At 41.0% G+C, this 16,335-nt stretch overlaps 1 protein-coding gene across 22 annotated transcripts in view; it reads left to right on the forward strand.

Annotated features, from left to right (window-relative positions):
- LOC109428702 (glucose transporter type 1) overlaps nucleotides 1-16,335 on the forward strand; it is a 916,963-nt gene that overhangs the window by 650,070 nt on the left and 250,558 nt on the right. For all 22 annotated transcript variants that reach the window (XR_009997807.1, XR_009997808.1, XM_062852201.1 and 19 more), the window contains 3 exons: nucleotides 1,908-2,073; nucleotides 8,137-8,274; nucleotides 9,047-9,303. Coding sequence is in view for 20 of the 22 variants with exons in the window: in XM_062852201.1 (XP_062708185.1) it covers nucleotides 1,908-2,073; nucleotides 8,137-8,274; nucleotides 9,047-9,303 (561 nt within the window). In the remaining 2 variants the exon portion in view is untranslated. The remainder of the gene's footprint in view (nucleotides 1-1,907; nucleotides 2,074-8,136; nucleotides 8,275-9,046; nucleotides 9,304-16,335) is intronic.

The raw sequence follows: 16,335 nt of genomic DNA on the forward strand, positions 1-16,335 counted from the left end.
AAAGTGGCCAAAGCTGGAAGGATACGGTGGGCAGGGCATGTTGCAAGAATGCCGGACAACAACCCTGCAAAGTTGGTGTTTGCTAACCATCCGGTTGGTACAAGAAGGCGTGGAGCGCAGAGAGCACGATGGGCGGACCAGGAGGAGCGTGATCTGACGAGTGTTGGGCGTGACCGAGGATGGAGAGCTGCAGCTGCAAATCGAGTATTATGGCGGCAAATTGTTGATTCAGTATTATCATGAATTTGATGTGAACTAAATAAATGAAAATGAAATAAGCAAAAAAAAAAATCTAATTTATTTCCATACGTTATTTAAAGTAGCATGACAAACGCCAACCTTTCTAAAGACAAAAGGCATTGTGTTTGCACATTTTAGCAACAGGTGAGAAAGTTTATCATTAAGATTAAGATATGTACAACAAAGCTAAACTAGAAAGTCCCTCTTCCATTCATATGATTTCATTTTTCATTTCCTGTTTATTTTCAACGCTGCAGCAACTTGAAACTAGTTTGCTTGCCTGACACTCTCTTTCAATCTTCCTTGCTAGATCCCCCTTGTTTCTCGAGAAAATTTCCTCCCCCACCCCCCTTCCATCATTAGACCAGATTGCAAAAGTCAAACGCAAAAGACGAAACCGGTAAATCACTCACAAGTTTCATTGGCACACACAGAGTCAAAAATTGATCCTTCTTCCTTCTTTTCCGACGACCGAAAAGTTCAACAACCAAACAGGCAGCGCTCGTGAAGTATTCCAGAAGTGAGGAAAAGTACATCTAGCTAGTTTTCCCTTCCCAGGTTTCCTACGAACACAGTCAAAGGAGACTCTATCCCGTATTTAGGAGTAGATGCATCATTACAACTGGCATGACGCTCTTGCCACGAGCAGCTATGAATTTTAATATATTTCGACAGCTGCGGGCAAAATGGTAAAATTGTTTCCTCCCAGAGCTAGTTCTCAAAAGTGTTAGCAACTTTTTCGTCTCCTATCGCTGAATGGAACAATGAAGGTTACGCACCCATGTCAGTCCCGGGCCAGAACGATTGGGATAATGTGAGCGAACCTAGGACCATGTTTACCTTGGACATGTGTGCCATTTTCGAACATATCAAAAGTACATTACTAGTGTGTTACTCAATAAAACACCTCATCACCTAAAGCCAGCCCTGACTTGGGAACTACTCCACCCACTGCTTTCATCATCCTTCCCATTATGTATACACGTGTAAAGCATCTCCCATCCCCAAATGACAGGTAGTTAACATTCCATTTCTGAGTGGAAAACTTTTCAGCAAAGTTTTCTATTCATTAAAAGATACAAAATGTCACCATCCAGGGAGAAAAGTTTTCCATCCGACGAAGACAATCTCTCAGTATCTCAATTTATCAGTTTCTCACGGTGAAACACCCCATGAACATAGTTGCGAAACAAAAAAAAAGTCGCTTGTTAGTCAGTCACCAATATTGTATATTAAAATTTGCTATGCTCGAATCACATATTTAACCGCCATCATCAACCACTGCAAATGACCTCCAGGACAGGAACCATTTGCTACGTTGAACTCAATTGCATTTATTGCTAGACCCACTGTTTGATACTAGTTTGTAGAATCTATTTCGCTCGCTAATTGCTCAGTCATCATTCTGTTTTCCCTTTTCTGTCGAACCACTTGAACAATTTCGTTCTTAAAGATCTATTGATCAAAGTCACAACGTTTCTTGTTTCATTATCATTTGTTTCGTTTGAAATCCTTCCACTTTCTCAAAACCATCCCATCCATCCATCCCGTCGAAATCGCCTTAGTCAAATTTAGCTTAACACTAACTTATTTGTTCAACCAAAAGAATACTAACGTCCTCGATCTTCTCTTCTCTCAATTTTCCACCAATCTCTCAACCGAACCAGATTGCAGAAGCAGGTCAGCGTGATGAGCATGAATCTGTCGGCCAAGTTAGACGATCTGCAGCGGGGTGACCGGCACTTCGAGACCACGGTCGCCCTCTGCGAGATCCGAACGCAACTGCAGGAGCTCACCAAATCGGTGGAGAGCTGCCAGACCGAGGTCTCGGAGGTGAGTAACAGTAATTAAAAAAACACACACAAACACACATACACACCTACTTTACAGCATGTACCAAAAACGACACAATAAGCGACAGTTACAGTTAGATAAAACATTTTGAAAATGGTCATGTTTATGTAAGGAATCAAGCAAAAATGCTATAAAGATACATTTACATTACGACTCCCAACTACAGTTTCTCCTGAGAAAGATGCTATGCCCGTGTCGAAACGTCAGGTTAAAAAGCTCATTTTTTAAACCCTACGATTTCGTAGTCGGTAACTAAGAAAATAAAATTGAGCATCATTTAATACGTTTCTCTTTATACAGTCCTTTAAATGCAACACCACATAACGTCAGCATGACCATGCTGAGGGTGACGGGTTCGATTCTCGGTCGATTCAGGAACTTTTCGTAAAAATTTCTTTGACTTCCTTGTGCATAGTGGGCAGACAAGATGTACACTAGACCGTCCCTTATTTTGCAAAAAATAGAAATGTTATAAGCTCATTAGTAAAATGATCGTTTTAACTAAGAAATGATCGTGTCAAAATTTGAAGTCCGTATCTCAAGGCTACGTGGTCCCTTAAGGACAGACTTGTTAGAATCCCAAAATGGCCGCCACAATGGCCGACTTTGACACCTACTCACGATTTCGAGGGCACAAATATCTTCGTAAACAAAACCAGTGTACCTGAGCTTCTTATTTTAAGCGTATTACAAGTGAGCAAGAACAGAATAATAAAATGCACTGTTCTTTAAAACTTGCTTCGAGAGATTTGTGCTTTTTAAGTTCTGGTGCACTGTTGAAGCGGGATTTCATGACGTTTGTCCTTAAGGGGCCTAAAGTTGTCAAAAATGGTATGGGGCCAAAAAATCATGAATTTTTTTTTTCGACAAAAAAAATACGATATTCTACTAAAACCGGTGATTTTAGGACCCTGAGGGCCCAAAAATGTGCGTAGATTTGCAATATCTCTACTCGTTTCCGAGTTATTGACAAAAAAAACAACCGAAAAATCAGCATTTTTTGACCATTTGTTTAGATTCCGAAGGAAACCTACCCTATTTTGTTCAATAACTCAAAAACGAGTAAAAGTATCGCAATTCTAAGCACATTTTCGGCCCTTCAGGGTCCAAAATTCACTGGATTTAGAAGAATAGCGTATTTTTACGCCAAAAAAATTTCATGTTTTTTGGTTCCATACAATTGTTGACAACTTTAAGCCCATTGAGGGACCACTTAGCCTTGAGATACGGACTTCAAATTTTGTCACGATCATTTCTTAGTTAAAACGATCATTTTCCACTAACGAACTTATAACATTTCCATTTTTTGCAAAATAAGGGACGGCCTTATGTACACATGCAAACTGGCCATTGGTTAAAAAAGTTTTCAGTTAATAACTGTGGAAGTACTCATAGAACATCAAACTGCCAACTAATCGCCCAAGTTAGTTTGGTCAGTTATCAAGAAAACATCACAGCAAAAAATCTGTGTCAAGACTAAGCTTGTGTTTATATTTTGTGCGTCTTTTCACATCTTGAAAAATCTACAGATTTGATAAAAGTTTCTTTTCAATATTTATAATAGGATGGCCTACACAGGTGAAACATAATTCTTGTTTTTCCAGTACACGTAAAGGAATAATATCAATAATGAAATCTCAATGCTTCGCCTCACTTTGCCTAGGGAATAACTTTTTTCGAAGGCGTCGGATCATTTTGCGGTTTTCGACAAAGTTTTTTGCGGAGACGAACCAGCCTCGGGCTGAAAGTCTCGATAATAAAAATATATAAAAAAATGTTTTTTGGCATATAGTAATAAACAAGAATGTCAAAGGTCTTGGAAATTGAACGCTTACAGCGCCAACTAGCGGCAAAATCATAAACATAATATTTCTGCATGCATTTGGCCACGTTTTTCAATACAGACTTCAAGCTCGTTAAGCGTCCCCTTAAATTTAATAGATATCGCTCAAATTTTAAACGTAGCTTCTGGTTGAACAACTGATTCAGGAAGAAAAACTTGACCCTTTTCGAATTTTATGTTTTTTTTATGATTGTGGGCCACCCTAATTTACAATGATATGTCTAGAAATTCTTCCACCTTTTATTTTATCCATACAAATCCATATATTTTTTGGTTAGTCTAAAAAAACAAGAAACTTCTTGCCGTTTTCTAAAACTTTTAAATTCTAGAGACAGTTTTTCTTAAACAATCTTTTATTCTCCTGCGTGACTGTATTCCAATTACTTTCAAAGACTAGTACAAAAGCTTTAACAGAAATTATTCAGTTGACGCTCTTTTAGTTTATCCTACATAGGTTTGAAAACCCTAAGAGTTGCTTATTCAGCTATTAAAAATTGAATAACTGAAGAACACCTACTGATATTATTTATTTGAAAAAAAAAAAGGATGAGCAGATCGTGGGGTGGAAGCTCAGGTAAAATATTATCTCCTGGGCGCCCATTAAAAACACCACCCCCGGCGAAGACTGGCGCTTGAGCCGAGCTATTTAGCACTGTAGTTGGAGGAAATGCCAATGCAGAACCCGTAGCTTCCGGGAAGGTAAGCCCAGCTCCCTGGGCTAGTGGGTTGGTGTCAGGCCCTGCGAGCCAGCCGTAAAAAAGACTAGCACCGGAAAATCAACAAGAGAAGAATGCGAACCGATACCAATTGCGATGAAAAGGGACTTGCGATTGGAAGCTTGGTACGTTGAACTGCAGATCTCTCAACTTCATCGGGAGCACCCGCATACTCGCCGATATACTGAAGGACCGCGGGTTCGGAATCTTAGCGCTGCAGGAGGTGTGTTGGACAGGATCTATGGTGCGAACGTTTAGAGGTAATCATTCCATCTACCAGAGTTGCGGCAACACACGTGAGCTGGGAACAGCTTTTATAGTGATGGGCGACATGCAGAGACGCGTGATCGGTTGGTGACCGATCGACGAAAGAATGTGCAGGTTGAGGATCAAGGGCCGATTCTTCAACGTCAGCATAATAAACGTGCACAACCCTCACTCCGGAAGCACTGATGATGATAAAGACGCATTTTACGCGCAGCTCGAACGCGAGTACGACCGCTGCCCAAACCACGACATCAAGATTATCATAGGGGATTTAAACGCTCAGGTAGGCCAGGAGGAGCAATTCAGACCGACGATTAGAAAGTTCAGCGCCCACCAGCTGACGAACGAAAATGGCCTACGCCTCATCGACTTCGCCGCCTCCAAGAACATGGTCATTCGTAGCACCTTCTTCCAGCACCTTCTCCCGTATCGTTACACCTGGAGATCACCACAACAAACGGAATCGCAAATCGACCACGTTCTGATTGATGGACGGCACTTCTCCGACATTATCGACGTCAGGACCTATCGTGGCGCGATATCGACTATGATAACTACCTGGTGATGGTTAAACTACGCCCAAAACTCTCCGTTATTAACAATGTACAGTACCGGCGGCCGCCCGGTACGATCTAGAGCGACTGAAGCAACCGGATGTCGCCACCGCATGCACGCAGAACCTCGAGGCAGCGTTGCCGGACGAGGGTGTGTTCGATGTGGCCCCTCTAGAGGACTGCTGGAGTACAGTCAAAGCAGCCATCAACAACGCAGCCGAGAGCACTATCGGGTACGTATAGCGGAGATGAAACGATTGGTTCGACGAGGAGTGCAGAGCGGTTCTGGAGGAGAAGGATGAAGCGCGGGCGTTAATGCTGCAGCATGGAACCCGACAGAATGTGGAGCGATACAGACAGAAGCGGAAGCAGCAGACCCGTCTCTTCCGGGAGAAAAAGCGCCGCCTGGAAGAAGCGGAGTGCTGGAACTGCTGTGCCGTTCACAAGAAACACGTAAGTTCTACCAGAAGCTCAACGCATCCTGCAAAGGCTACGTGCCGCAAGCCGAAATCTGCAGGAATAAGGACGGGAGCCTCCTGACGGACAAACGTGAGGTGATCGAAAGGTGGAAGCAGCACTTCGACGAGCACCTGAATGGCGAAGAGAATGTATGCACGGAGGACCAAGGCAGCGGAGGAAATGACTATGTTGGTGCAGCAGAGGACGGGAACGAACCAACTCCCACGCTGAGGGAAGTTAAGGATGCCATCCACCAGCTCAAAAACAACAAAGCGGCTGGTAAGGACGGTATCGCAGCAGAACTCATCAAGATGGGCCCGGAAAAGTTGGCCACCTGTCTGCACCAGTTAATAGTCAAGATCTGGAAAACCGAACAGCTACCGGAGGAGTGGAAGGAAGGGATAATCTGTCCCATCCACAAGAAAGGTGACAAGTTAATGTGTGAGAACTTTCGGGCGATCACCATTTTGAATGCCGCCTACAAAGTGCTATCCCAGATCATCTTCCGTCGTCTTTCACCTAAAGTAAATGAGTTCGTGGGAAGTTACCAAGCCGGTTTCATCGACGGCCGGTCGACAACGGACCAGATCCTCACCGTACGGCAAATCCTTCAGAAATGCCGTGAATACCAGGTCCCAACGCACCACCTGTTCATCGACTTCAAAGCGGCATACGACAGTATCGACCGCACAGAGCTATGGAAAATTATGGACGAGAACAGCTTTCCCAGGAAGCTTACCAGACTGAAAAGAGCAACGATGGACGGTGTGCAGATCAGCGTAAGGATTTCGGGTGAACTATTCAGTTCATTCGAATCTCGACGGGGACTACGACAAGGTGATGGACTTTCCTGCCTACTATTCAACATCGCCCTGGAAGGTGTTATGCGACGAACCGGGCTCAACAGCCGGGGAATAATTTCCACAAAATCCGGTCAATTTGTGTGCTCTGCGGACGACATGGACATTATCGCCAGAACATTTGTAACGGTGGCAGAGCTGTACACTCGCCTGAAACGTGAAGCAGTGAAAGTTGAACTGGTGGTGAATGCGGCTAAGACAAAGTACATGCTGGTAGGTGGGACTGAGCGAGACAAGATCTGGCGAGTGTTGGGCGTGACCGACGTTGGAGAGCTGCAGCTGCAAATCGAGTATTTTGGCGGCAAATTGTTGATTCAGTATATCATGAATTTGATGTTAACTAAATAAATGAAATGATTGAAACGTTTATGCTTATGTTTTTTTTACATTTTGTCTCATTGACTACGTTACGACTTGATATCCATTTCACAAATCCTACAACAAATTTCAAATTTGTATTAAGTTAGTTGAAAGAACTTGTAATTGAGCGATAATCCCTAATATAAACTAAATGCTAATAACAAATGCAAATGTTACACATATGCAGTAATAGTCTGAACCAGTGAATAAACATTCAACCGTCGCGCAACAATAATGACAATGTCGCAACCTGTATTTGTTGCGACAAAACAACCCATGCGACATAAGTTTGTCCCAACTTGAAAATAATGGGATTAACATCGTACACCACGAGTTTAGAGATTTTTATGCCTTGCTTTGCGATTTTCGAACGGTAACTTCGAGTCGGTAAACACTGCAACTCTGGTGAAGCTCTATCATCAAACAGTTTCGACTTTGGGTTAGTAATAATTGATTATTCACGAGTTGAAAAGTACGCAACAAATTCAGCTTCCGTTTTGTCTGCAACAAAAAATTTCGAGATCATGTCATTATCTGTCACCAGTAGGGATAAAGACAAATCGTCGCACCTTCTTTGTTGCTTGTTTTGTGCCTCTTTTGTCTGACAATTCTCTTCACTGGTCTGAACAGGAGCTCTTTCAAATGTTCTTTCAGGAATCCAAAAATTCGATAAGGAAAACATCCTGAAAATAATTTAAAAATTCCACCAAATTATTTTCCAGACATTTCTTCAAAGTTTCGGTAAAAATCACTGTAAAAATGTGTTTTTGATGCTCATTGCATAAATGACTGTTATTGTGTCATTCAATTTAATTTTTCCCGTACCTGACTCATTTAGGATATCATGCTTCATATTCGTCTCCACTGTTCCCCAAAATTCCACATTCATTATGAATGTCAAGTGTAAACTTTTGCATTCCGCCCCATTTTCACTGAAATAATGATATTTATTTTTCCACCCTTGCTCTCTCTCCCCCATCCAGGTGAAACGTGATATGGTACAAATCAAGCATGAGCTGGATACCGTGCAACAGGTGAAGGAGGAGATCGAAGAGCTGCGGGAGTACGTGGACCGGCTGGAGGAGCACACGCACCGGCGAAAATTACGCCTGCTGGAGCAAGTCAGTACCCAACACATATCAGCCCAATGCTTCCCCTCCCATCGAGTTCGGTTTTCCCGTTTTTACATTTATGCTTGTTTGTGGAGGCACATGACTGGATGCGTAAAAAATTACCAAACATGCAAAATCCAGCCGGCTTACCATTTTATTTCATTTATTTAATGTTTTTTATGTGTTTGTTACTTTTTTTCCTCTTTTGTTTTAGACTCCGCTTCAACCCACCTCGCCACAAGCTGGAAGGTAATGAACATCGCCGTCACTGCACTGGTCGTCGGTTGGGCAACAAAGTTTTCGTTTCACTTTCGCAAATCGTTTTTTATCGATTCACTGCGTTGTTTGGTTGGGTTACTCAATGTTATGCCAGTTGTGAATTTACAACAAATCCGCGTTTCGATGGATTTGTTTTCTGTTCCGTTTTTTTATGTTATTTATATCATCTCGTAATAAAGATTTATTTCTCGTTATCCCAACTGATGGTTTTATTTTGCTCGAAAAAACAAATCGCCTGATGGAAAAATAACTTTGTAATGGAGTGCGGGACAAGAAGCCGAAAAGGAATAGCGTCGAAAAGATTAAAATTCTTTTAAGTAAATAGGGGTTTGGTAATTGTGTAAAAACAAAAGCATTACAAAACGTAAATCCATTAGCGTTAAATTTATAAAAAATCTTATCGATTTCTTGTCGACAATTTGTCATGCATCCATTTTCATCCAACCCTTACAGTGATTGATCTAACCGGAAACCCCTTATTTTCCGCATCCCCATCGAACAGGGTCTCACGTTCTTCCTGACGTATGCCATCTTTGCGGCCGTCCTCGGGATGCTCCAGTTCGGTTACAATACCGGCGTCATCAATGCTCCCGAGGTGAACATCGAGAACTTCATGAAGGATGTCTACAAGGACCGCTACGGGGAGGACATCAGCGAGGAGTTCATCCAGCAGCTCTACTCGGTGGCGGTGTCGATCTTTGCCATCGGTGGTATGCTCGGGGGCTTCAGCGGCGGGTGGATGGCCAACCGGTTCGGAAGGTAATACTTATTTTTATGCAATATAGTAAGGGCACGAATTTGTCAGCCCTGGTAATATTTTAGGCTGAATCGCGATATTTTTTAAAATAACCTTTTAACTCATTAAAAATTATTCTGAGCTTGTAAAAGACAGGTGCAGCGAGTTAGAGGCTAAGGAGATTTGTTTGTGGCGATCTGTTTTGTGGTGAAAATTATATTTCTAATTCTCCATGGATATTATACTTTAATATTGCGACAAATTGAGGATTATTCTAAGGAAATCCCTTCATAAATAATTGTTTTACGAAATTTTTCAGTAACTTCAGTAAAAGTCTTCCAAGAATTATTTTAAAATTCAATCCTTCCCATGTGCTTTTTTCTGAATTTCTTCCACGATTACGTACAGGGCTATCGCCAGAAATTCAATTGGGATCCTTTCAATGGAATTCCTCAAGAGATTTCTCCAGGTATCCCTTTAGAATGCATTCCTATCCATGCATCCCTCTGATATTCCTCTAGAGATTCTTTTGAGAATGCCTATTTTAAATCCTTGAAACTAGTCCACAGCTTTCTTAAGAAATTTCTCCTGGGTTCCCTTCAGGTATTCTTTAGAAAATTCCTTTAAAAATTCCTATAGAAGCTTGTGCATGTTTTCCTTCGTGTTTTTTTTTTTGAATTTTGAACAATTTTCAAATCTGAAATTATTTTCGATGGCATTTCTCCACAGGTTCCTTCATGTATAACTCCATATATTTAGGGATTTTCTCAGACATTTATTTAGGAATTCCTCTAAAAAGTTCTAAATAGATTATATATTACATTCAAACCTTTATTCAGAGATTCTTTCAAATGTTTTTATCGGGGATGCCGGAATTTTTCTAAACATTATCTCAGCAGTTCCTGCAAAAACTGCTCCGGAATTTATTACTTGGCATTTTTTAAGAAATTCTTCTATGAATACCTGCAAAGAGTTTGTCACAAGGGGATTCCTTCTCACTGGCATGAGACAAAATTTATTTAAGAATTAGCTAGAACACATGCAGAAGTGCTGTCGTGCATATAGACAGCCTGAACAGGTCCGCGGCTTAGCATCAAAATTCACTTTAACGACTCTTCCGCGATATCACCAAATATAATAAAGAAATGCTGAAAATTAACATGCGTACCGTAAACTGGGGTGTAGTTGATCATTGGGATGAACCTGATCACCCACGGATATATACTTTCAAGGAAGTTACCATTCCACTTTAATGTTACGTCATTGGAATGCGAATGGATAAAATATAATTGTTGCTTCCTTGAAAGTCGATATCCGCGGGTAATTAAGTGATCAGGTTCACCCTACTGATCAACTACACCCCAGTTTACCCCATTAATCGGCTTTTCGGGCCCGTATGAAGTTGATCACCAATATTAATTTCTTTTCCCGATCAGCCTAGATAGCTGTGTAGTGTCGGTAGCGGTTAGTTCAACTGCCTAAGAATAGCACTACGGACCGCCTGTTCCAGTGGTAGGAGTCCATTAATCAGGTGACCCCTAATTCAAGGTGTTATGCGGCTTTACGCTTACCGTGCCTAGGAATGAATGGTTAGGGGGGTCTTACAAAAACCTAATCGCAAACGGAGCCTGTAGAGTACCAGGGCACCCTCCACAGTATTTTGCCCTTACTGCGCTAACCGGAGCAATAGTGCGGTGGACCTTGTGTTTCTCCGAGACAATCAGCTGCCCTTTTTCAATCTCACACTTGATGCTGAATAAGGGCGGGATTATGAAGATGTTATTAATTAGTTTAAATTTTCATTTATATGGTTTCGCATTATGCGTTTTACACAGTGTACTCTGTGCATCCTCACCTTTGGCGCACTCAAATCGATACCGATCTGGCTTTATTGTTGCTGTTCTTTTTTGTGCTGTGATTGTTAAGAGTTGATCCTGCCTAGTTTGGGTAGTGGCTACGGTTAGGATAGCTCAGATCAATCGTCAGCACAAACGAACAGCTATGATCAATCTTTGTAGACTTATGCAAAATGGTACAGCCCCAGTAGCGTTAGTCCAAGAACCTTACTTTCGTAAGAGGAATTTCTATCAGGAAACCTTGTGAACCCGGTGTTTGCTACTTTCAATAAAAATGAAATGGCAAACTCACGTGTCATGCCTCGAGCACGTGTGCTTGTCGACAACGCAATCGTTGCTACACTCATCTCTGAACTAACTACTAGAGATGTATATGCTATCACAATGGATGCATCTGTTGGAAACCTCAACAGGAAATACGTTTATTGTTCGGTTTATTTACCTCATGATGAGCCATCCCCTACGGATGCTTTCAAGCAAGTCATTGCATACTGTACTTCAAAAGGCCTTCCGCTAATTGTTGGCAGTGATGTTAATGCTCACCATATAATCTGGGGCAGCTCAGACATCAATTTGAGAGGCTCCAGTTTGATGGAATACTTAAGTAGTACAGATCTTGGATTACTTAACATAGGCATCCGCCCAACCTTCATGGTATCTGGTAGAGAGGAAGTGTTAGACATAACGCTTTGCTCTAGCAGAATTAGTTACGAGCTGACCAATTGGAATGTGTCAGATGAAGAATATTTATGTGACCATCGTTACATCTTGTTTGAGCATGTGAATGATACTTTGCAAACTTTGCGTTTCAGGAACCCCCGGTAAACCAACTGGGATCTCTTTACCGATTTGGTTGCAACCAAATTTTATGGATACTCACCATCAATTGACACTCCAAGTGGTTTATATGATGCCGTTGATACTACAACGGCCTTCATCGTGGAAGGTTTTGAAGAAGCTTGCCCTCTACGGTCTGTGAAGACCACAAAAGGAACCCCTTGGTGGAATTCTGATCTGGCGAAGCTCAGGAAACAATGTAGAAAGAGTTGGAACAGACGACGTTCGGCTGGATCGGAGGCTTTCAAGTCGGCTCGCAAGGCCTACTAGAAAGCTCTTCGGTCTGCTGAACGATCCGGCTGGAAAAAACATTTGTACAAATGTTTCCAGACTGAGTGAAGCCAGTCGATTGAACAAAATCCTTGCAAAATCTAAGGATTTCCGAGTGAACGAACTTCGTTTACCAAATGGCGATTCCACTTCCTCTGATGAGGAAGTTCTGAAATGTTTATTCAGTACACACTTCCCCTGATGCGTGGATATTTCATCTTCGGATGAACCTGATGTCTTTGTAGTTATAATTTTCTAGCTTCGGCTCTGAGTTTCAGAACTATAGAATTGTATAGTTTCACTCCTTTTAAATTTCCTGGGGCAGATGGGATTTATCCTATTTTGCTGCAGACAAGATTTTATTATTTCAAACATGTTTGGGAAAAAAATACTTGTTTGAAATAACAGTTTTTTTTTTCCAGACTATATTCCCAAATCATGACGGAATATTACTGTAAAGTTTATTCCGAAAGTAGGTCGAAAGAGGAAAAGAGTTTCCCCGAGTAGGTGAAAATCTAACGAATAACACATTACGTTATTACAAATTGAATTACTGAATAGCAAAAGCTGATATTGGTTTGATTGAGATAAGAGGTAAAACGTCAGATATAATATCAAAATCTAGAATGGCGAAGTGCTTAATTATGGCTCGTTAACATATTACAAGATCAAAACAATATCAGATAAGATTTGCCAACAATTTTCCTTTAAAAATCGCCGACAGCCTGCATGGAACCTAAGGATCCACAGGTGGGGATGCTGACCACTCAACTGCAGCTCACTTGTGATTATTATTTAAATTATAATTTTTGAAGCATATCTGTATCATTACGTCTCGTGTATCATTATCGGGCTTTTACACATTACATTTTAGTGATTTCGTCTTATTTACACAACAAATAGTTGAACCCGAAATGTTATTGGGCGCGCTAGTGTAAAACATAGGATCTGAAAATATTTTCTCATACCACCACGTTTTTGATTATTATTGGTTTTATATTTTTCACAGTTCACTAGAAAAATGGTGCATTTGATGATGTGGGATTTATATTTTAATTGCAACCCTTTGATGAAATATTCCTGGTTGAAGGTTGGTGCAAAATTACCGCACGCACCCTGTACTTGATTGAGTAGCCCAGCCTAGCAGTACCAGGGCTAAAATAACCCTCTACCACACGGAATTACGAATCGAATGAGCATTGTGTAGTAAAAACGATTCCTTCAACTTCCCCAGTGTATGTGTTCCCACTTAATTAACCCTCAAGAGGATACCTTAAATGAAGGTCCGTTTTGGGACCCTGGGGTCCATTGGACCCCAACATATATTCTCGCGTATCTCGTGATCCTTACTATTTGAAAGGGTGATGTTTTCAGCAAAGATGTTAGGAAAATCAAGGCCTATCTAGTGATGAACAATTTAGTTCGGGAAGTTTCCGCTAGGTGGTGCTAGTGAGCATTGAAAAATGCCCCCGATCTACAGAATATAAAGTACCTAAACAAGCGGACAAGGACAAGACGTACCGAAACAATAGGGTAAATCGCACTGCTGTAGACGAGTAGACATATATGTCCAGCGGGTTAAAAGGGGTCATTCAAATATTACGTAACGTAAAGGAGTGGGAGGTGGTCTAGCGCTGTGTTACGTTTCATTCAAAATTTTCCATACAAAAGTTGTTGCACGGAGAAGGGAGGAGCCCTTAAGTTGTCAAATTTTGCGTTTCGTAATATTTGAATAAACCCAAGAGGAATCAGAGACAAACAGACGTAACACTATTAAAATTTAAATCTCATATATCTCAGGATCCTGATTACTTATATAGTTGATGTCTTCGACAAAGTTGTTTGGTTGGTCAAGAACTTATAGATTATGGACCGTTTGATTCGATATTTCACCACTAGGCAGTGCTAGATAGCATGCAAATTTTTTATCTCATAAAATCTCAGGATCCTGATTTCTTAGAAAAATGGTGTCTTAGTTGTTTTTTTTTTTTATTGATTGTTTATTTTCATTACAAAACTTACTTAAAACTACCTTATTCTAACACATGTTCAAGTTATTACCAAAATGAACCGCAAATGTTCTTCTGTTTGTCCATCTTATTTCCCTAATGCTCTTTTGAAAACAAAACAAACTATGACACTCCAACTGATGCAATGCATTGCTAACCATAATGCTGCTTTTTGCTGAAGATCATTTTCGTCAATCGACCAATTTAAAATTTCATCTATTCTTGAAAAGTTTACTCTAAGCCTATTTTTCAATATTTGTTCCGTCCACTGCCGGATCTCTTTGGTTCTATTACACTCTGTGACACGGTGTAAATTTGAGTCAGGTACACCACAACTTTCACAATTTCCATCAGAAAGTCTCCCTACCTTATACATCAGTAGTTTTTCTTTATTCGCTATCACATCATTACAACAGTAGAAATATGTTGGATCTGTCCTCGAAGCAGAGAAAGTTGTAGCTCGTATTTTTCCAAAGGGTGAACCAATCTTCATCCGCAAAATGGTCTTCAACCCTCACTGAAATCTCGCAACTTCTGAGGAACTTGTAATATAATTGCTTGGACGATTGAACTTCTGGGTTGGCTTCCTGGTCAATCAATCGCGCAAGTTCAATCCACTCTTTTGCATTTCTCGTCAGGCGTCCATTATTAGGAATATCCAGCAAATACTTCTCCTCAGCTACATCATTACGCAGGTTCAAAATGTTCTTCACAAAAAGAGCTTTGCATTTAGATTCCGGATCAACCAAACGCAGACCGCCTCTACCGTAATCTAGATAGAGCTGATCTCTAGCCACTCTGAAAACAGATCCACTTCATAGAAAATTTCCGACCATGCTTTTGATTTTGGCCAAATGGCAATTCTTTGGCGGAAAAACTTGTGCAATGTACCACAATTTGTAGAGTACAAATGTATTCAGAATCCACACACGTTCCAAAATGTTTAAGTTCCTTTGTGCGTTTGTCAGCAGGCGAAACTGGATGCTTCTAATTAGCTTTGAATAGTTCTTATCGATGACCTTCGACCAACATCCAGCAAAAATGACACCCAGAATTGTCAGCTCATCCACCTCACGTACTTTCTGTGGACCAGATCTTGCATTGTTAAGCCTCAAAAAAGATGATTTTTGTAGGTTCACCCGTATTCTTGCATGTTGAGTGAACGATTCTAAGATTTGCATGACCAAATCCAGCTCGTCCTGGCCTCGGACAAAAATAGTAATGTCGTCGGCATATGCTATCACTTTCAGGAATTTTCCGTAAACCAGAACACCACTGGCGCTAGCATGTAAGTTCCTAATCAAAGGCTCGACGTAAAGCACGAAAAGGGTCATACTGAGCGGGCATCCTTGCCGTACCGAGGATTGTATTTTGACCTCTGGTGTTAAAAACCCGTTCAAAAGAATTTTGGAGGTAGCTTTATTGTACAAGGATTTTAGACATTGTATAAAACCCGCCGGAAAACTAAATTTTTGGAGCACTTTCCACAAAAAAGCGTGATCCACATTGTAGAAAGCTTTTTCTAGATCTACACTAAGTAGAAATCCTTTGAATCGTTTGGACTCAACCGAACGTGTCACAAGACGTCTGATGTCCTTGAGGTTGTCTGTACAGGATCTGCCATCCACGGTTGCACATTGTCCTGGGCCCAATAACCGATCCAAAACCAACGCAATCCGTTTCGAAAGAATTTTTGTAAACAGTTTGTAGTCCGTGTTTAATAGACTAATAGGACGGTGATCTTGCAATGTTGGAACATTTCCTTTTTTTGGAATAATGATGCCTATTCCGGCGGAGAAATCTTTCGGTGGAGTTGACTGACCACTCAAGTACGAATTAAACAATTGTAACATGTCATGTTTAAGAAGGTCAAAATGTTCTAGGTAAAATTCGTATGTTAGATCGTCTGGTCCAGGAGATTTCTTTTTCGTGCACTGTTTTAGAGTGAGCAAAATTTCTTCCTCTGTAATTGGTCGAGTCAGTCCAGTTGCATCTTCTACATCTAACGTGTTTGTGATGTAGTTGATTGGGGTTTCTGCTTGAACGGTCATTGGAAGTTGTTTTTCCGCAAAGATGTCGGTAT

This window comes from Aedes albopictus, chromosome 2, assembly GCF_035046485.1.
Source record: "Aedes albopictus strain Foshan chromosome 2, AalbF5, whole genome shotgun sequence".
Taxonomy (NCBI): Eukaryota; Metazoa; Arthropoda; class Insecta; order Diptera; family Culicidae; genus Aedes; species Aedes albopictus.